General features: G+C 39.0%; 1 protein-coding gene across 2 annotated transcripts in view; it reads right to left on the bottom strand.

The window, feature by feature from the left end:
• The window catches only part of Map2k4 (mitogen-activated protein kinase kinase 4), a 91,693-nt gene that overhangs the window by 27,826 nt on the left and 40,858 nt on the right, over positions 1 to 23,009 (bottom strand). For both annotated transcript variants that reach the window (XM_051180377.1, XM_051180378.1), the window contains one exon: positions 12,000 to 12,174. In XM_051180377.1, coding sequence (XP_051036334.1) covers positions 12,000 to 12,174 — 175 coding nt within the window. The remainder of the gene's footprint in view (positions 1 to 11,999; positions 12,175 to 23,009) is intronic.

The following is a 23,009-nucleotide window of genomic DNA, read 5'->3' as shown; positions in this document are numbered from 1 at the left end:
TCACAATATTAACCAGACAGGAAAATTGTTTCTTTTACTTTATAATTAAGTTTGATCACAGAACACTTAACAAAAAGCACTCAGGAATTCTTTTAAGGGCACAGGACTCTGGATCACACATTCACTGATGATTGCAGGGGTTACACAACAATGCTCTTAGGCTCTGAGAATTATGCTCACATGCAAATACAAAGAAAACCATAGAGTATAGAAGTTTTCATATGAATGATTACAGGCAGCTTCACAACATATATTTTTAACCATCATCTCAGAATTGTATGGGCTCTAGCAACCAATGCAACAACAGTCTTAACTACCTAGCAACTTCAGTCACTAGACTGTGATGGAAAACCGTCTGAGATTTAAAAATAAATAAATAAATATAAAAGGTGAGGACCAGTATGGGGAGCATAGAGATGAGATTCCAAGCCTTTCAAATACTGACTGGGGTCTTCTTTCACTGAACTTCCTCTACATTAAAAACAGGAAGCTCTCCCTGGCTTTCTATTAGTGATTTGGCATGCAGGTCAGCAGAAATTTGTGGGGAAACCCTAATATGGAGAAACAGAGGGCTCCTTTAGCCTGTTCCTAAGCTGAAAAGACAGTCTTCTGTACAGTGCAGACCTGAGGCAGAGACCTAATAAACTGTACAACTCTGCACATTTCTAAGACTGTCAGAAAACATCTATACTCCACCTCCCACCCAGAACACTATAAAATGCATAGGCTTTAGATGAGCATTCCCTACTGCATACTACTAAGATAGAATCAAGTTCAGAAAAATAAAACAGTAATAACGGAAGTACAGTTTAACATTAAAGCATGCAAAGAACTTTTATTCTTATAAAAAAGTTCACAATGTCACACTTTGTCACTGTACACAACACAAAGCACATACTTACAAGGTAAGTTAGTATCAAAAAATACACAAGGTAGCAATTTGTCCTCCAAGACTTCAAGGTATCTGTCCTCAATGTTCTTGCAAGGGGTGAAGGCAGTCAATTAAATTCTTGAGCCCATTTTACAGAAGAGAAGCCAGAGGCAGAGATACAAAAGAGTATTCCATGTGACACGAGAACAAGCAGTTAAAGAACAGAAGTGGGTTCTCTCAGTTTTATGTTTTGACACTACACCAGGCATCCATCCCATATACTCCAAATAAATTTTTTAATGTATTTAATTAAAATGCATACCTTGCTAGCTACAGTGTTTCATATAAAAGGAAATGTCTTGACTTTGATTTAGAATGTTACATTGAATATCACTGTCATAGAAATAAAAATAAAAGGATTTGAGACAGAAAAGACAACTAGCACCCTTAGAGGTGAGAACAGTTTCCTTCTTTCACTCTTATTCTCTCATTTTCATAGTTTGAGAATAACTTTGCTTCTAACTCAACATCTTGCTGCAGAAGGATACCTGTGAAAAGTCTAAAATAGACATGTGATTTGTGCTTGTTCAAAACACAAACAAACATGGCAAGGATAATTTTAACTAATAATCAGTAATTATTTGAATTGGCATTTATTTTTATTTTAACAATACAATTTTAATGTGTGGTTGTAAAAATAGTGAATGTGATTTTAAAAGAATTATTATTTCCATATATCAGAATTTAAAACAAAAAGCTGATAATTAATTTTTTTAAAAAAAGAGAGAAAAAAACTCAAGACTACCCTTTGGTTGAGATTTCTATGTAGTAGTTTATGAATTCTCACTATTCATATATATATATATATATGTAATATTTAGTATATATATATATATAATATAACTATACTAACACACAAGATTAGAGCATATAATTTTAAATTCTATATTCCTAGGTTTTTTACAAAGTTTATCTAAGTCTAAAAAAGGAACATTACAGTTAAAACCACAACAGTTCACAGTCTTGTCTAACTTCTAGAAGCAGGTTTCCAAAACCTGACCATAGCTAACGAAAGTATGAGTGCTGCTCCATAGTGCTGAGGCTCAGCTGAAATGCCTGGTGACAGCCCTGTGAGCAACTAGAATATAGGGACAGCTCCTGGGCAGCTTAAGGCTCCGGCAACACTGTACACAGTTCACTCTGAACAAAAAGGAACACCACCACTGATGGCTTCGGAGCCAACGTGACACCACTGTACATGGACTCTGCACTAGATTAATACATCCTTACATTCTCACTCTGTTCAAGAAACACTGGGTAGAGGTGAGCAGCAGCCAGCTGTGGGATTCTACGGAAATGATGTTGGACTGAGCAAGCATAACTCAGTAACTATGTAAAGTTATAAGGTTTGAGTTGTAACAGTTATCTCAGTGAGCACTTTACAAACTAAACCAATTCAAGAGGCCTAACGGTACTCCCAAAGGAGAATTAACTACAAGTACAAACCTATATTATCAGTATATTCAAGTTGATGACTTAACTCAGGATGTTGATGAATAACTAAAGTTAGAGAATATCTAAGGATAATGACTAGTATAAAGCTAGTAGTAACACAGTCACTACCAGAACACAATTCTTATGGGAAATCAGAACAGTAGCATGGGAAGGGTTTCTACCATTTTCAACAAGGGAGCAAAACCTTGAAAAGCTGAACACATCAGTAAGAACCGAAACAACACTCACCATGCTCAGATGTTCAACCAGGGAACTCACGCACTGGTTTCTAAGAAATGTTCACTTATTTACATCTTAAATTTAAGCTGAGTAGGAGTGATACTAGCTTGGGCAGCACAAGCCTTTATCCTTTTCTTCTTTCTTTTCTCTTACTCAAATAGTAGGTGACATGTCCATAAGAGACCACAGAACACTTTAAAAAGTCATCTCATGATTAAAGAGGTTTCATTTACAATCAAATATAGGGAAGTTCTACAAAATCATAGTTTTCTTTATTATGGCCATTGTGAGGTTTTCATTGATCACTATTTTATTAACCATGTTTAGTGAACACATCCCCTGGTTAAAAAAAAAAAAAAAAAAAAAAAAAAAAAAAAAGCATACCTGTCATTCTTGAAAAGCAATTCACATCTCTTTCTAATACAAAATATCTTTGAACTATTTCTATTTTTACTCTATCTGAATGTAACACAACTTAAATAAACATCTAAAACAAAAATTGGAAATTATAACTTTCACATACAGGGTTTTTTTTTCCCCCAGTGACGAAATTATATTCTTAGAGCAGCAAAACTATTTTAATAGTGCAAATTTGTATTTGAGGTCATTTAAGCACCTGGTAAGACTTTAAAAGCAGGTAAACATCAATAAAATAAGCATGTTGATATGGTCAGAAGTGCCAAATGGCTCTACTATTATCACAGAAGAAAGATATAAATTAAATGTGCAGCTCTCTAGCTTTTGGAATAGTGCTATTTCTTATAGTTCTTTTTTTAGAAAAAGATCTTCATTCTCCTAAAATTACTACAATAGCATGTCCCACTAGCTAGAGTTGCAAATTCAGATAAGAAAATAGAAAAGGAGATGCCCAGGACCCTGCTAGAGCCCTATTACTCTATATAACCTTCCTCTGGGCCACATACAATCTTAAGAATTTGTATTTTCTGTCTTCCACTGACTCATATCCCTGCTGACCAAGTTCATCCTTAGAGCCTCTATACAGATGGCATGCTTAAATTCCCAAGACATCTCACAGCACCATAACCAACAAGGACAAACAGATGGCAATATCATCCAGAACAAGCAGGGAAGGTGAGATATAGCAAGGAGCACGAAATGCAGATCAAAGATAAATTTGTTTTCATGTCCAAAAGTAATAAATCTTATCTACTGAGTATGAAATTATTATGAGGGTATTTGCAGTTACTTAGTCCAGAAGAAATGTTGTGAAGTTTATTTAGCTGTAAGCTCACAGATGTCTTTTAAATCAATTTATAAAATTCTAGTTTTATCTTGAACAAATTAACAAATTAATATTAGTGCTGCCCATTTTTCTCATTGAGGACACTAGGGGCTGATACTTCTTACATATTTGGGCTGTGCACTGAGAACTTGGGAGAATATGTCATATCCTACCACAGGAAAAAGACAGAGTTAATGGAATAAGCTTGATAAGCCTTGACAAAGGAGCATCTTCCTCTTCACTAAGCATATCCATCATGGTCATTCAAATAGCATAATAGTGACCAGCACTAAAGTTTCTAACATCTAAAGATCATGTCATCACTCCTGTACCTAAGACATTAAAAGAGACAATGATCCAAATCTAAAGGATAGTCAGGAGAAAGGTCTTAAGACAGCAAGCAGTATTAGGAAATACACCAAATGTTAGTTCAGATGTCCCCATGGAAAGTGAGGTATAATAAGCCTAGTATTTCTTCAAATAACTATGCATGCTGGGGTATAATTCAGTATCATGAATCAGATAGATTTACTAAGCAATGGTCAGTTTCAAAAACTAGATTCAAGTATGATCTGAAGTACACAATGTAACAAGCATCTCCAAACTACTTCCCCCATAATTCTAATACCTTCCTTTTTATTTTGTTTGTTTGTTTCATGGTAAAGACTGAACCCAGGACCTTAGGCATACTTAAACACATTCTACCACTTTACTATATTCTTAGCCTCTTTTAACCTCTACTGATATCTTATTTTATTTACCGAGTTTCATGTAGAACTCTTACAAGAAAGAACCCATATTGTGAAAACCAGTAACTTGGAGCTACAACAAAGAAAGCACAGATGTAATTCAAAACCCAGCCTGACTGGAGGCAGGTTTGTCATATCTAGAATTCCCTCTAAGCAACACTAGGAAGGTAATGGCTCAGTCAGTCATGGATTTCTTAATTTATCCACATGATTTGACCAATTAAAAAAAGACCACAAGACAATAAAGATCATTCTTGAATCAAGCAACATAGCCACAAATTCTGTATCCCATCCAGATTTACATAATCAAATGTTGTCACTATGGTCTTCCAAATGCCTAATAAAGCACTGTATGATATCAAAAGGGAACTTTCCCATTGGAGTCACCTCTGTTACTACCACATTCGGGCCTTCAGGACAATATGCAAGACATAAATATAAACACTAAAATGAACACTCTTCCCCAATGATTACAGGCCATCAATATTCACCAAAATCATTCAATGATGGAACTTTAAACAGAAGTGTTGACACAGTCCCAGAGTGGTGGAAAAACAAAACTGTATTTTTACCATCCCTGTCTTTCCATATGTTAAAGCACCACCTCCCTGCTACCCCCCCCCCGGGAAGAGGAAGGTTTACAAGACTCAGGAACTTGAGATGAATTTAAAGACTCAGGAAACTCCTGAAGCTCACAAGATTCATAAGCTGCCCTCTCCTATACACTTCCACCCTAGGGTTATACAAACAGTAACAACTGCCAGGGAGGAGGCTCCTACTGGCTCTGCCACCTACAAGTTGTGCAGGGAACTTGAGGAATGCAGCTTTCATGAGGCATCACCCACTCTGGGGTGGGGCTTTCAGTGGTATGGATGCCTTTGAGTCACCAATGCTGCAATAAAGTAATCCCTCACCTATGCTCCTGTGAGCAGCCCTAATGAATTCAGTGCTTTACTAAGCTACACTTGGGTGAAGTTGTTTCTCTGATCTGCTGCTAGTGTCCTATCTGGGGTGAATTATTGTTCCCTTTCCCCCAGGAAAAGTAATGCAACTCTGGGAGTGTATACTGTTTCCCTGGGTTGGCGCCCTTTCAGCAGCCAGATGTAGCTGATGGAAAAGCAGGGGCCACCACCCAGAGCCTGTCAGAACTGGGTAGCAGATCCAGTGATAGACACCACTGTGGCCCTGCTCTCCCTTAGGAGTAAGCCAGGCCAATCAGAGTGTGCTGGTCCTACAGAGACCATCAGGGTGGAGTAAAACACAGCACCTCAGGTTGGGCCAGTAGATGACTCATGGAATATGAGTGGATTAGAGTGTCACATAAGTGGTGTTTCTCATCCACACTGTTGTACCCAATATTGTTTTTTGTTTTACATTTTTATATTTTCTTAATATATTTTCTGGGGGTGGAGGGAGTTCACATGTGTATGTTCAAAAGTCAGAGGATACCTGCTGGGAGTTGGCTCTCTCTTTCCCTCATGTTTGTCCCGGGGACTGAAATAAGGCTATCAGGTTGCCACCAAGGGCCTACAGCTGAGCCACCTCACCCATTCAATATGCTCTCCTAAGGAAAGATACAAAGTACTGTGATCTTTTCATGCTGTAATGGACCTGGGATAATCTTTCTTCTTAACTATTCTTAGACATCCAAGAAACTGGTACTTGGCTGGAACAAACAGTAGGCTTCCAGGGATCCTGTCTACCTGTAAAAAGGCTCATTTACATAATGTAAACCTTGAGTAATCTAAAAGCATTGGGAAGAATAGTTAAGAAGTTTAAATGAAAATGCCTTGTTAAGTGGAAAATGACACTCTTGGGAGCCCTAAGGTTGTTGGTTGAAAAATCAGTACCAGGAGTTGTGCTTCCTTTTTGAAGGTTATTGGCCAGGGAGGCCCCTACAAACCATAAAGTCTATCGCCACTGCTATTGGTTACATGCCAGAACTAGAAGTAAAACCCCAGGCTGACACACCATGGTTTTGACTCAGACATGAAGGGATCTGACTAGGACTGTGATGGAAGGCATTATGTAGATTTCTAGGAGCTAACTGTCACTGACAGTGCTGCTCAGTTATGGACCCTGTAAGCTATACCACCACACCAGTTAAGATATGCTAACTGGAGTAATAGTGCATTCCACAACTGTCATGGGTACAACCAACTACCTTCTGATTGGATGTAAGGTCCTTTGCAGCAGATGGAACTTGTATCTGCTACTATATTCTAGGACAAAAGGCTATGGCTAGGGAGATAATAGGGCCTAATGTGGGGAAAAACAGAACAAAACTATTATTTGTTAAACAGATATGATATGCCTATCCAATTGCCTTCTTAATATTTGTATTTACAACCACAGGTTACTGCTATCATCACCTTATGTGACTCATGAAGAGAAACTTCTTTCTTGTAAAGGTCAGTGTTTAGTGCAGATTCATAGCCCATCAAGCTCTTGAGAGTAGATGCCTGTTGCTGTAGTACAGTAGCCCAATGTTCAGTGATAAATGGGAGAAAATAATCAGATATACCCACTACCCATTCCACATCTAAGAGAACTTGAAGTGGGTGGCGAAGAGGAAACAAAAACAGTAAGCTGGAGAGAGAGGTAGAACAATGTGTAGCTCTTTCCTTCAAACTGAAGTATTTCCAACTGGGAGAGAGGAAAGACATTAAGACTCAGAAAATAAATGAAATGCAAAAGGCTCAGGAAACTCCTGAAAGTTAGTAGACTCACATACCCTGGGGAATACATAAATAGTAACAACTGCTCTCCACAGCAGGCTGAGCTACCTGAAAGATATATACATATACATATACATATACATATACATATACATATACATATACATATACATATACATATACATATACATATACATATACATATACATATACATATACATATACATATACATATACATCATCAGGGATGCAGATTTCCTAAGTGCTGGGGCGGGGCTTTTCTCTACTACAACTGCCCAAGTCCTCCTACTCCTCTAAGTAATCTCTCATCTTATATGCCCCTATAAGTAACTCAATAAGTACACTATGTCATTGGTGCCCTACTTCTGGTAAATGTTTGTTTATATCTCCCTGGAAAAATTACACAATACCACACCTGTACCATCTGCGCCAAAGGTAGACATACCTAACCAGCAGATGATAGGGAAGTGTTGAACAGTTGTGCGGCTGCTGATACTGTCACCAGAGGAACCTTGTCCTTCCCACTAAACATCTATGTTCTAGTTCAAGAACACTCAAGTAAAAATCCAAATATAAACAATAAAGTGGCCAGTCCTGGATTAAAAATAGTTGAATGAAACAGAAAAAGCAAAAGAGCAGAGTTGAGGGTAGAAAAAAAATGAGACAAATTAGGCAGATCATCAACAAAAAAGAAATTTCCTGAAGCCCTAATGTACACTATCATGCCATTAGCAGTCTAGTACAAAAATCCAATCTAAACAACTGGACTATTTTCCTGACTAGCTTAGGTTGCTCCCCAAGCAGAGGATGTAACACCATCCTAACACCACACTTTCTGGGCATGCAGGGTTTACTGTGGAAAAGACCTAGGTGGATGATCATGTAAGTCTTACTTTGCGTAGTTAGCAATCGGTGCTGCTCACTGGGCACACGTCAGGCCATAAGTCTGAGTTACTGAATGACACCTCGTTGGCTCTTTCTCATCTCTTCCCACATACCAGGACCTGTCTTGTCTGATTTACCCACATTCTGATGCAACTAAGTTGTTTGTCCCAGACCTGAACTTCTCTAACCCTAAGAAATCTAATCCTAATAACTTCTTCATAGACAGGGTTCAAACCTTGAGATTTACCTACTACAATCAACCCCTGTGGACAGCTATGCAGAGAAACCTTCTTTACTTAGAGGACAGTGAATTCGTGTTTGTTCTGTTCCGTGATTACTCCACCATCAAAGGAAAATGGGCCAGTAACCTCAAAATTCACTTCAGTGCTGTTCACAACAGCCACAAACAAAAACAACTTGCACATCCACCAGTGAAGAAGTAGATAAAAAGAATGCAGTGCACTTACATTGTGGAATACTATTCATTCATAAAAAAGTATGGAGTACTGGTCATAAAGGCATTGTTGGCACTGCAAGCCAGCCAGTTGTGCAGGCAAGCTATGCAGTCTCATTTGTGGAGCCTGACAAAAGTTCTTCTCTGAAGCTGAGAACACAGTTGTGGATATTGGGGTAGTAGGGACAAGAGAGAGCTATGGGTATAGTTATTACTATAGTTGGAACTTCTAGTATGCTATTTTATTGCATAGAAATTAATGTTTTAATAGAGAATGTGCTGTACATTTCAAAAAACTAGTTTTGTCCAACATAAAAAATGACAAATTTAAGGTAATTGATACTTTTAAATGAATTTAAGTACTACTCTCTCTCTCTCTCTCTTGCTCCCTCTCCCTCCCACCTCTCTCTGTGTATGTGTGTATATACATGTGTGTATATTGGGGGGACATTTCCTCATTATGAAGTTTTTGTTTTTATGGGTCTGTTCTAGAATTTTTTAATTTTAATTTTTAAAGGAATATTAAATAAATGTCATTTGTAGAGAATACTGATCAAAGTCAAGAGTTGACAACTGCCCTCCTTTTACAACACTTCAGGAGATTTCACTGCCAACAATGACTTCTCCTAGGCAGCTATGGCCCAACCATCCTGGCATGGGTTGAGAGGCAAATGGTATTACTCACACTCACTGATTAGCAATAGATCTTTGCCTAGTGTGTGCAATTAAAGTTTTGAGATTAAAACTGTCTACATCTGTCTGCTAACACATCAGGAACTATCTAAAGACACATTTTACATGTTCCTTATTGAATCTGATTTATTACACCTTAGTCAACTTTCAGATTAAGTCTTTGAGATAACTATGTCAGATAACTAAGATGATAGCTTTTCTTATACACAGCAAAATCAATCTGGGAAAAGGCATTCTAAAAAGGAAGAATGAGGAATCATAATATGAAAAGAAATTCCAGTTCACTTTTGGGTGAATCCTGAAAGTAAATCCTGAAAATGATTTGTAGGGCAGACTTAATGTTTAATAAAGCAATCCTTCTCCATAGTACCGAAATACATATTTAAATACTAGTGTTGAGCTACCTCAGGAAATGTTTCTCAGTTAACATAAAAAGTTATTGACTATGTAGCTATCTCTCTTTAAATATAGCATACCAAATGTAACTCATGCTTAACCACTCATCACTTCTATATAATTATGCTTGTGAGGGTGGTGTGAGTGCCTACATGATGACATGTGACAAAGAAATCAACAATAAATTTGTTTAAAATTCTATAGTAGGTGACAGCTATCATTCATCAACTGACATCAAATGAATGTACATTGATCTTATTCTTCCAGTATTAATGAAGTCATGGAATCCAATGACACTCGCTCATCTTTGTTAAGTTGTGCTTTACTGCTATCCTCTCGTGTACCACCAAACTGCTGTGTGTGCTCAGTTTCTTAAGGGAGTAAACATAGACAGTTCAGCTAGCAAGTGTACATTTGACAGCAACAGGTGTAGATTCCATAACTGTCTCTGTGCATCTCATAAGAGGTAGAGTTCATATTAGCACCCCAATGGAGCCCTCAAAAGTCACCGGTATTATAATAGTATCTATTATTTATATTATGAGTGTTGGACAATAATTCAATATTTTCACCATCAAAACTTGAGTAACCATTATACAACCCCAAATGTGATCAAATTAATCAGAGAAATGTCAAAATGAAGTGCTTTCTTTTCCTTTAAAGTCTTTTACTCATTTTAAAGTTTGTCCACATTACTAAATAACATACGGTGTTGATCACCACAGATGAAGTACATTCAGCACTAAGAAAAAAGTCAGTAATAATATGTAAAAGTACTTTCCCTCGTACTTGGGAAGCAAGTTTCAAGCCTGAGCTATTCATGAAGCCTTCCCTTAAAGCACCTTCACCTGAAGCTGGATCCCACATGCAGACAGTACGAGGACAGAAGGACAACAGAACATTCATCAGAAGCATCTAAACCCAATGCCTTTCTTTCTCTTTACACTGCAGGAGCACAAGACAAGAATACAGAAACCATTTCTTGGAAGCACGTTTTGTCTTGATGGATACTCTAGAGCAGAGGTCTCAGTCTGTACATTTTTAGGTCTCTGGACTGTATGCAAAATATCATGAAAGTACACACTTTTTCCTACCAAAAGCACCTTTTTCTCCTCATTGTAAAAATATGGTGAAAAACAAGAAACTGAGGAGAAACATTAAATGTTTCCTCCACATTAATTTAACATTATCATGAGATGACCCAGCAGTGAGGAAGCACTGAGCACCGGAGACAAACACCGACTGTCAAGTAAGATGCTGCTGAAACAGGCCTGACAGCGTTCAAGGGCTGTGAGACAGACCCACTCCCCAGTGTCATCTCTCCAAGTCATTGTGACAAGATTAAATTAGACTACCTGCAAAGCCACTCTTAACTGTTATAAACTGAGATGTTATTTATTCTCATAGATATTTTAAGTTTAATGAGAATATGGCTGTGTCTTGTTTTTAACTTTTAAAAATGCCTCCAAATTGCTGATGTGCCTTAAACATTTTAAACAGAAGGGAATACTTTTTAAACATTTGAACAAGCAAAGTACAGTTAAGCAAATCCTTTAAGAGTGAGACTAACACTAGTTCGTCACAGGTACACAGAGGCCTGCTGGATATGGCTTCTAAACCAAATCTCCACTTCTGGCCCTTTTTAGGGGAAGGAGGTAAATGAACAAATTAATTGGCACAACACAATAAGGACAGAATGTGACAGTTTATCACAAGGTACGCATTTATATACAACTTTTAAACCAGGGAACAGGGCAGTACTGAGTAGAGATGGAATAAACCAACAGAAGCCGAGCCGGTCAGGACTGAGTAAGGTTGAGGTTAGTGGCAACAGCATGTGTGTGGTTTCCAGGAAACCTTCAGTAAGACTGCTGTTAGCCCTAGCCCCGCACCTTGCCCAGCCCAGTGTGCTGCTTCTTCCTCCAGCTCCCGCCTGGCCTGGCTCAGAGCAGCACTGCCCTGCTCCCAGGAGTGTGGTGGCCCAGCACGAACTCACCTTGGCTGTGAAGGGGCCAGAAGTTTAAAACCTGTTATGGCATCATGGCAAAAGTGTAATGAACACACACACACACTTCACACACTCATGTTCCAGAGCAAGAAAACACAACCAGTAAGACAACCTCTACACAAAACACCCTCAGGAAAGCAGAGACAGAATTTTTTTAACACCCATTATTACCACAAAGGTTAAGAACAGAGCAGTGCAGTGCGTTGCTGCACCACAAAATTCCAGCTAATGCATTAAAGTACTGAAAGTAATCATGGCATCACCTACTTTAACTGCCATTATCTGCCCACTTGGTTTGTGGACCATTTTGTTGACAGAACCATAAGCTCCTCGTCCAATTTCTCCAAGGTCTTTCAAGTCCTCTGCAGTGAAATCCCAGTGTTGTTCAGGGGAGATCTTCAGTTTTCCTGATGACTCAATGCTGTGTGTTCTCAGTCTCTCTCTGTTAAAATATTGGGAAGCAATTTTTCCACATTTTAAATAGGTTTTAACTTTTTTTCTTTTACCTATCACTGAGTTCTGTGTGGGAGAGCTCATCAAATCATAAGGATACAAGTAGCATGACCTTCAGTTCTGGAGCCATTTGTATCACCTTGCTTTTTACACACTGAATTTTGGTAAAATACATTTAGGTACCAAAAGGCACAGCTTCAAAGACATTCATTCAATCCAATCTCCTTTTGCTGATGAAACTAACACTGTCTACCAGTTTTGATTACTCAATAGTAGATCCTTTTTGAGCCTACAAAACTGTGTTACCAAGCAAGAGCCCCAGAGTTGAGACATTTCTACAAAGTGCTTACCCTATCACACCTTCTAGATGGTAAAGCTGTTTCAAAACTTTGCTGTACCTGAGGACAGTCTGACCTACTGTTCTAAACTCCAAAGTCCAGGAAGCAGCCTATAGCAGTTAAAGCAGAGTGTATGAGATAAACTGGGAGCAGCATTTCTAAGCATCCCCAGTGATATGTGGGAATGAGTACTTTAATATACTATCCTGTTATTGCTTACACCATGCTGAAGTGCCAGATACTAAAAGGAAGTCTGTGCTGTCTTCATTCAAACCTTGCAACCTCTGTTCAACAGCAAGAATAATGAGCTGAAAAGGGAGTTGGTTACTAGGAAAAACAGAGGTATTTATTGCATTAAATACCATACCCAATCCCAACACAGAAACCTTTCTCTTCTCCCTCTTCCCACATGTGAGAATAAGCTATTTTTACATAGGATGTGCAACACGTACAGGTGACTGAGTTTCAACTAACTAGTTTTCAGTTTCACACTAAATTACCAGAATCTGTTTCAAAGTCTAGCCTTGTAGTGCGAACAAGGAAGGTTTACAGGCTCAGTTTTCTATCTTGTTCTTGCAGAACTCTAGACTATCTTCATTTTGTAGAAATGGTTTCCTGTGGCTTCTTCTAAGGGCCTCAAAAACTTTAGAATGCTAAAAGTCTCTTTTCCCAAATGGCCACACTGACTAATGTTGGTAATAACCAGTATTGAAGGGTATAGTTAAAAGCCTTGTATATTTTATCTAAATGATGTAGGAAAGCCATGCTCACACTGCAGGCTGGAGTCACAAAAGTGCTTTCCACTTCCACCTCTGCCTAGCTCCCAGTGATAGAATCCCAGAGCCAGGGACAAGGGACCACTTCAGTCCTGATGAAACCAGCACTGATCTCTGAAGATGGAAAATATATTCAGGTGATAACAAAGAGTTTCTTCTTGGTTACCTTTCTCCTGAAGTAGACAGAGTAAGCCAAGAAATTCCATTGATAATGACCATCGTTCTATAATTGTTGGTAATACCAGCTCCACAGCCCATTTTAATCACTGATGAAGCACCCCACTGGCCTAACAGTGAAAGTAGCTAGAAAGAGTTAATTGAAACCACTTGTAAACTGGAAGCCAAATTTAAAATATTCACTAACACTAGGGCCACATGGTTCCCAGTATCTTTCCCCTCCTGGCCTCAGGCTGTTTTCAGGATTCTCTTTTTGGAGGGGCCAATCTGTGAGTTGCTTTGAACCAACGAAATATGGAAGAGATTATGGGATACCACTCCATGACTACATTATGTCACACGCATATGCTACTCTCCTTGAGAATGGAAATGAATGCATCACTCTTACATAAAAAGCATGGAATGCCAACAGGCATAAAGCTCTATAATTTTAAGGGCAAATTTTAGCATTATGGAATCTCTCTGGTAACAGTTCAGTTTACTTTAGTCAGCTATATCGTTTTGAGATTAACTCTTACTTTCTTTTTGAAAATGAACAGTTAAATAAATAGCTAAGAGACACAAAATAGCTTACTGAGCTAATAAAAGGCCACAAATTGAGTAAGCCACCATATAGTCAACTTTTTTTAACATACTACAGAGAACATTACATGGTTATGATATCAGCACACCATGTTCCTACAGCCTTCACTCATACCTGGGCTGACAACCTTTGCAGGAAATCTAAACCTTTTGCTTCAAAAGCCCAGTTAAATGGCTTCCAAAAAATAAGTAAGTATAGCAGTAGCTAGGAAACTTGTCTGAACTCTAGTTGTCAGTCAATATCTGCCCTAAATTACTTTAGGGGCCATAATAGTTTGAATGAAAATGGCCTCCACAAGCTCATTTATTTGTATGTTGGACTCCCAGTTGTTGATATGTTTTGGAGAAGGTTTAGGGGGTGTGGCCTTGTTGAAATAGTGTGGCCTTACTGGAGGAGATGTCACTACCAGTAAGGTTTCAAAAGCCCAAACCAAGACCAGTCTTTCTGTCTCTTCCCTATGGACCAGGATGTAAGTAAGCTCTTAGCTACTGCGCCAGTACCCTGCCTGCCTGCTACCTGCCTGCCTCCATGATGATTGTGACCTTCATGGCATTTCCTCACAATAATAGGAGAGTACTAAGCCAGGGCCAGGGACCTAGGAAAGGAAGCCTATAAACAAAAGAACATATGAATTTGAATTGGAAAGCCTGGCAAGCAGGCCAGCATTAAGGCTCAGTGGATAAAGACACTTGCTGCCAAGCCCAATTACCTTGGTTCAACCCCTAGATCACACATAAGAAGGGGAAAATCGACTCCCACAGTTGTGCTCTCATCTCAAAAAGCATGCTATGGCAGGTGTGTATGTACGTACACATACGTATACACACACACACACACAGTTGAAAAATGGGTTTTAAAAAAAAACACAGAAAATATGTAAATTCATACTCTTTTGACGGCACTCTTAAAAAGAAAAAAGTTCCCTGACTCTCTAAGGTAACCCCTTTCTTGAGAAAACAAAAATAACATGTTTTATCCAAAAATATCTCCAACAGCCTTCATGTTCTCTTCACAGTTTTCTACAAACCACCCTAAGCTGCCTTCAGTGAATAAATCCATAATGTCCCAACTGCAAGCTCTTTATTACCAAGCTGGGAAACTCAACCAGAGTATGAGGCAGATATAATCATCATGCTGCCCAGCACCCATCCTCCTCTCCATCCTTCCCACATGAGGTAGTAATCCTAACCAATTATGAACTAAATTATCTTTCCTCTCAACATTCACATACCAAAGAATCCCTGGCTTGACTGTATTGAAGATAGGGTCTATAGAGATAACCAAGGTTAAAGAAGGTTAATAAGGTGGGGCCTATTCCAACAAGACTGGTATTCTTGTAAAAGAAATCACTAGAGACCTTGCTTCATTCCCACATGCATAAAGAAAAAAGGTCCCATGAACATTGAATGAGATTGTGCCACCTGGAAGTTGTGAGAAGAGACCACAGAATGGAACTATCTTATTAGTAAGCTGAACTTGGACTCTTTACCCTCCACAACTGTGAGAAATGTTTTCTGCTATTTAAGCCACACAGTCAATGGTTTGGTTTTAGTTTTTAAGCAGGCCAATCTAGAATACCAACAACTCTTACAGTTAGAAGTGGTAAATGGGAACAAAGCACTTTAAAAGGAATTGATATAACTCCCTCTCCTCCTCTTTGTTGTCCCAGGCTTTTTCAAGATTCTTGAGAATGGAAAAAGTATCTTGAGAATGACAGGGTGACCACAAAAGCACTCTAGACTTCACCTGTGACAACACTACATAAGCCCTGGCTGATCTCTAAATGAATCTATGGAAAGGGGAAAGCAAACTATGAGACCTATGCTATTGTCTGTACTTTATGCTTATATGCACACAAATTTACTCTGAACTAATAAAGTCCCTAATCTTATTTTATCTCCCAGTGGTTCTCAAAGGAGGGAGAGTCCCACATCCCTAGCATCTGGCACAAGAAGAGACAGGTCAGCAGAAAGATTCACTCACAATATAGCATCTGGAGACAATAACCCCAAATATATTCAAACCTACAGCCAAATTCTAGCCAAAAGCTCTGCCTTGAAAGGAATCCTCAACTCATGTATCTCTGGATTCTTAGCGACATAAGTCTTAAATCTAATAATTATTGGTTCCTAAAGAAAACACATACATACTCACAGAGAGAAAAACTTCATAAAAGTTGGACAAGATTATAAGGAGGACATTTGACATTGGGTTTTAATGCATTCAATACAAGCCTTTGTGAATCAATGCACAGAGATTAAAGTCTGAAATCACAGACTTACCTTGTCACATGAAAATCTGCAAACTGTCCCTTTTGATCCTACAAATTTGTACTGAAGTCTTTTCTGATTATTTAGCTTTTGGACAGATATAACCAACTTGTTCATTTACTACTTAACACTGTGTCTAAGATAGCTGTCATCTTTCACTGACCCACACAGAATCTATAATTTCTCAAAACCTACAGATTTACAAAACAAAGAGCTGTGACATGATGTTACAGAACATTAATCAGACCAAACCCTGAATTTCTCTGGGTAGGCTCAGCTGTCCTGAAACTCACTCTGTAGACCAGTTCAAGACTGGCCTTGATCTCATAGAGATCTACCTGCTTCTGCTTCTACCACCACCAGGCAAAAAGTTGTATTTCCATCTCATGTGACTGAGAAAGCTGTCCAGGGGTTTCTATATAGGTGGGTAAATCTCATGTTGTTTTCTATGTAGATGGGCAGACTCCACATTGCTTTTGTTTTAAATATAGTGACACAACCAAGAAATGACAGGCAGGTCCAGCCTCACTGGAAACGTCATACCTAACCTCTGTTGTTAATACAGTGGCAGTGTCTGCTTTGCAAACTCAGTGGCAAGACAGGTTTGTGAGCCACTCCTGTCTACCTCTGCACCCTCACCAAGGTAGCGGTAGAGAGAAGGAAAATGTCACTCACAATTCAGCAAGAAAACACTTTCTGTTTGTATTTTTCTATACAGTATGCATAAATAACAAAAAAAAAAAACTAGTTTACAAATTCCACTAAAATATTTTAACATAGCAGTCATTAAATAAACAGAGACCTCGTTTTTGGTCGGGGCTCCACAGCATGCTTGCACAGATCTAGCAGAAGCAACAATACCCACCAATCAAGAGAGCACACTCTGCCTTGCATTCTAATTTGAAAGGGTACTAAGATTAAGTAACTATCCCCCCTCTTTTTTGAGACAGGGTCTATACAGACTGAGTTTGTCTCTAACTCCTGCTTCAGCCCCACAGGTACTGGAGTTTCAGGCAAATACCACCAGTACTGGCTGGAGACAGTTTCCAATTGCACTTTACTGTGTCACTGCTGCACTTGAACAATCCTGTGCCTGTTGATTAATAAGCATTTTGTTCTGTTAACACCTGAAAGAGCACCACTGAGACTTGCTAATCCAGCTGTCTGTTTTGTCATTGCTACTTCACCTAACAAGTTCTTATCTAGAACCATAAATCCTGACCATCATACATGTTTCACTGATTTGTTCACCTCATTGAAGGCCAAGAATTTATGTATGTAAAAAATTCAGTTATTTATGTTTTGAAATCAATCATTTCCCTCTAGTTCTTGGTGTGTATATGTACGCATGCTGCACATAACATGCTCTCACTCTACCACTGTGTCTCCAGGTTCCTAAGAATCACTCTTCCTCATTTGACACCCTGTTCAGTAATGTTGCTGCTCATTCATCCAAACCCAGTTTCACATTCGGATTTTTCAGTCTCTTTTTTGTAAGTTATATTTCCTTAAAATTTTTGTATTTTTGTAATGAATGCTTTGCCTGCATGTATGTACGTGTACCATGTACACGTCTAGTGTCCACAGAGGCCAGACGAGGATGTCAGATCCCTTAAAACTGGAGTTATGGACAGTTAAGAGCTACCATGTGGGTGTTGGAAATTGCACCCAGGTTCCCTGCAAGAGCAACAAGTGTTATTAACCACTGAGCCAACTCTCCAACCCCCACAAATTCATTTTTTTTTTAAATTATGAAGAAAACTAATCATTGCTAGGAGTGGGGGGAAAAAATATTTTGAGTCCTGAGAAATGTTACTGAGAGATAATCTTTCTAAGACCCGCCAAGATGTTTTCTATCTACTCCTACAAATCCTATCTGTGTCAGGGTAGCACCAAGTTTCCCATTACAGAGTAGGAGACATGGATGACTCTCACAGCTGAAAAGACAGACTCACAAAACAATTTTAAAGGCACTGGACATCATGCATAGATGGTAGTGGACCTTTCCCTATTCCAGACCAGTGCATGTGAGGAATGAGAAGCTGGTGAGAGACCCAGGGCCTAGTGTAGTAGTGGGAAAATCCACTGCTCCAGTGCAAATTCTCCCACCTCTAGTCTCCCTGTTCTTTACTAATAAACTCTGAACTGACAGTAGAGGATTGTAAAGCATAAATCCTGGTAAAAACGACCATAAATTACTGCTGCTAAATATTCTACTGACAGTCAAAGGCTTTACTCATGACGACCCATTTCCCAGATAAGGTGTGTCCCCATCCATTTCTCCTCCATGAAGGAAAAAAAAAATGGTTTTTTCCATCTGGAGAAAGGGATAAAAGGGGGCCTGAGATAGGGGAGAGGGGCCCATCCCTCCACAGGCAGTCTCTGCTTGAGGACAAAACCTGGATAAAAAAATTTTGGTAGCATCATAACAAGCACAGCTGCCAATAAGAGGTCCGCATGAGAGGTAGGTGTGCTCTACAAACCTCTAAGGCAGCACCCAGGGGGCTAAAAGCAGATCACAGATTCTAGCCCAGCCTAGGGCATACAGCAAGACCTGTCCCAGGGGAAGTGAAGAGTTCAGCACAGCTGGAATCTGGAATAAAGCAGCTTAATCTAATCCAGACTATACCATATGCCTGACTTCATTCTGTTTTCTTAGGATATTTCTTACCATATACTCATGATTACAGTAAATAAAGCTGTTATTGTATTCATGAGAATTTTTATATTTCTAGAAAACTATTTAGGCTTAATCATATCATATAATTCAATCATATCACAGATGTTTTGATAAAGTGAAAAAAATATATATTCCCATGACCTCCTACCATCTCAACTTGGCATCCAATGTGAACATATTTATAGACTAAAGAATTCAACTAGAAAAGACTTCACTTGGTCTTTTCTCTCTGGGAAACTCTCCCTGGAAATTAAGGGCTGGGCTTTATGTTTCTCCACTGCATCTATGAATGGAATCAGAACATACAAGTCCCTAGTAGACATTTGACCTATAATCCCAGCAATATTATCAAAAAGTATGGGGGTGGTCGTTTAGTACTTCCTATTTACAGTAAATTTTAATTTGGGTATACTTCTAATTATTTTTGCTTAATTCTTATGGTCATCTCCACAGTGTCTCTATCAGGGATTTCATTTTAAAGTGTTCATATAAAGCCATAGGCATTAACCCATCTAATTAAAATGTGAGAGGGTTTTCTCTCTCTAGACCAATATCCGCACTGGAACCCCTAGTTTGATTCTTCACTACACATATTCATCATGCCTCAAACATACACCTAAATATAGTGATTGAGATTTCCAGAGACAACAAGGGCAGATACCACTATCCTGACCACAGCTCACAAATGTGTTCACGCAGGAAGAAAAAAGCATTGTAGACCTCCCAGCCTCTGCTGCTTATTTAAATACTCCCACAGTACACACATCCCAGCAAAAGCCAAGCCTCAGGTTCTTACAAAGGTGTGTTTCTTTGACACCGCCATCTACTATTTGCTTACTTGGTGTTTCTTCTGAATCAGTTTGTTTCCAGTGACATAGCCATGAGTCTCATCCCTCATAACTCAGATTCTTGCTTTGGTTCCAATCATTTTTCATTAAAACTCCAAATTTTGTTACTGTTTGGAGTTTGAGAGCTGAGAGCTGAGGAAAGACATGAAAAGATGAGAAGAGGATATATAAGGATCCTGGCACTGTCTTCCTAAATCCCCTGTGAGCTCTGCTCTGTTCATACCGCATGGCCATGCTATATGGTTTAGATGGTCCCATACTTGAAGAATGAGTCCAGTGTCTTTCCCAATAGTTCAAGTCTCCTGCAGAGTGTATTCTTCACAGGTGTCCAAAGGAAACTGGCCAGGAACTGACTAGCCTTAACACAGAATGTGGTTTAAGAAAACAAACCCAGTTCTTCAACAATCCCCTGTACTCCCCAAATGCATGTCTACCCAGAACCCCAGAATGTAACCTTATCTTTATAAATCTTAAGATTTTAAAACCTCAGAAAGGGATCACCTTAATTTCAGTAGGTCCCAAGTAGTAGAAGCACTGGGTGTGGCGACATCTGCCTTTAATCTCAGCCCTAAGCAGGTAGGAGACCTATGGGTTTGAGGATAGTCTGGTCTACATAACAAGTTCCAAGCAACTGCGCTATGTAGTGAAACCCTATCTTAAAATAAAGCAAGCAAGCAAACAAACAAACAACCTACCCCAGAATTTTGCTGTTCATACACGTGCATGATTTTTCAGACATTTCAAACAAGATGACTCCCCTTAAAGGAGACAGAGAAAAACACAGAAGGTGGTAAAATAAAGATAAAGGCACAGATTATAGCTCTTCTGAGACGAGGTCAGAAAAGCTTGGAACTATCAAAAGGAAGAAGAGAGGAGGGAGCCTTCTCTAGAGCCTGCCTGAGAAGCCCTGCCAACACCTTAATTTTCCATTTCTGGCCTTTAGTACTGTGAGGGAATAATTGCTACTGCTTTAAGGTACAAGTCTGTCACAATTAATTATAACAGACATAAGAATATGTTATATGTCTCAAACATTACTTCAGGCTTCAGAATGCAACCACTGCAATACAATCTCTGCTGTAAACAAGCTGCCACATCATTGTGGCTGTGTCCCAGTTAAACTTCACTTACAAGATCAACCTGGCCAGAAGGTACAGCACACTGACTACATGACTTGAACGCTGCCTGGTTATCAAAACATCAAAACCATGGTTTATTTTTCTAGATCCCTTGCTCTTTTAAATTTCTAACCTATACCATAAGAAACCCTAATTATCTACTCAGATCCTACAGATTTATTTCCAGAATTTAATCTCAAAACCTGTATTTTTTTTCTTAAAAATTTTGCCCCCACATCAATAGGATTAGGGATCTGCTAACCTTTTTCCAGGCTTCCTTAATATTTAGTTAAATGCACTAAGAAGGCAGCAGATTTCCTTACTAGTGTGTTGGGTGCCTCTTAGCTGCTGTCTATCAGCAGGTGATACTAATTACCTTGATGGCTTTCTTGCTCAAAATAGACACCAGATTTCTCAAACATGATGATGCTTTTCCTTTAAAACCCACTTTCTGTCTAGGCCCACCTTCCTTAAGAGCCTCTCCCTGTCTACTGAAACGGAAGTGTGTTTCTCCGGCTCCTCACCACTCCTCCAAGAGATGCACTTACCTAATTCTCTCCCCAAGATACCCAGCAGATCCTTCTTTCCAAATCACTATTTCCTTTTTGTCTTTAAGCAAGCTCCAGGTTACCAAACGAGGATGTACAAAATTATTTTACACACACAGGCACACACACACACACACACACACACACACACACACACACACACACACACACTGTCAATCTTCCTTAGACAAGAAAATAAACATGCACATATCCTGATCCACAGCAACTGCTCCTCCCTGCATACGCTGTGAAGCTCTCTAGATGAATACTGCTCTAAGCATCCTTCTGCAATGCAGCTCTGTTAATTCCGGAAATTTCCACAGTAAACTCAGCCTGTTGGTTACCATGGAAACTGCCTGCTTCCTGGCACTACTAACAAAATGAGTATCTTTCTCTAGACCTAAGAAGCAGCAAAAGGAAAATCTGAAAAAAGTCACCAAAAAATTTGCTCAAACAATCCACTTAGAAGCACTCACACTTTCATATTCTTAGTGAGAAAATAGTAAGAATCTGGATGTACTGCAGGCACCTACAACCCCAGCATTCAAGAGGCTGCAGTCAGAGGTTGGAAGACCTCATCCAGTCTGGGCTAAGTAGTGAGACCCTGTCTCTTGGAAGGATGGGAAGGAAGAGGAAGGGACACACTAAAGAAATATGCAGTAGTTGGGCCAATACTGATTTAAGATGAAAAGACAAATGTTTCCTCATCAAGGAAAGAGTGATGGTAAAGAGGATGAGGCAAACATTCATGTTCATATATTGCTGCTACAGCTGGTGTATTTGCTTAGGGCTAGCCCTTTTACCAGTGCTCAAAGCTTACCACTACAGTCATTTCTGTTCCCTGGGCTATGCTTCATACAGAGGAAGGTGAACCTAACAGGTTATATTGCAACCCCTAACCCCACCACAGCACTTAAAAATGTATGGAAGGAATTCCACTAAAGATTCTCTTGGCATTACACATTGCTAAATTGTCCTTTCCCAACTTCTTCCTTGAAAAATGCTGGACTCCTATGACATGACACAAAACCAATGTGCCTTCCACCTCTCAATCATCTTATTCTCTGCATGTTCCTTAAGCCTCTATCACATTTCTTTGAGGTTTGGCCCTATGTATAATTTCTCACCAAAATAAAGTTCTATCTTCTGACTAGGCAACTTTATTACCAATATCCTGACGACTCTTAGCTTCTCTTAAAGCTCTAATTTAGTACCTACTTCTTGTCAAGTCCATAGATGTGACCAGGTTATATCACACTCCCACCCACACAGTTATTCTCACCACATACCACTGTTGCCATGAGTGAAATTCTCTAAAACTACAAGTCAAAATTAATCCTCCCTCTTAAGTTATTGCTGTCACATACTTTATTACAATGAAAAGTCAAGGGTATATTTTGATATTTGCTAAGTTTTCCCACAAGAACATATTTATGCTTATTTTAGTGAGGCTTTTAGAAAAGAAGTAGTAATAGCTCAGAGTTTA

The sequence above is a fragment of the Phodopus roborovskii genome, unplaced genomic scaffold, assembly GCF_943737965.1.
Source record: "Phodopus roborovskii unplaced genomic scaffold, PHOROB, whole genome shotgun sequence".
Classification (NCBI taxonomy): Eukaryota; Metazoa; Chordata; class Mammalia; order Rodentia; family Cricetidae; genus Phodopus; species Phodopus roborovskii.
The sequence above is the reverse complement of the archived record's forward strand: the minus strand, read 5'-3'. Positions and strand labels throughout refer to the sequence as shown.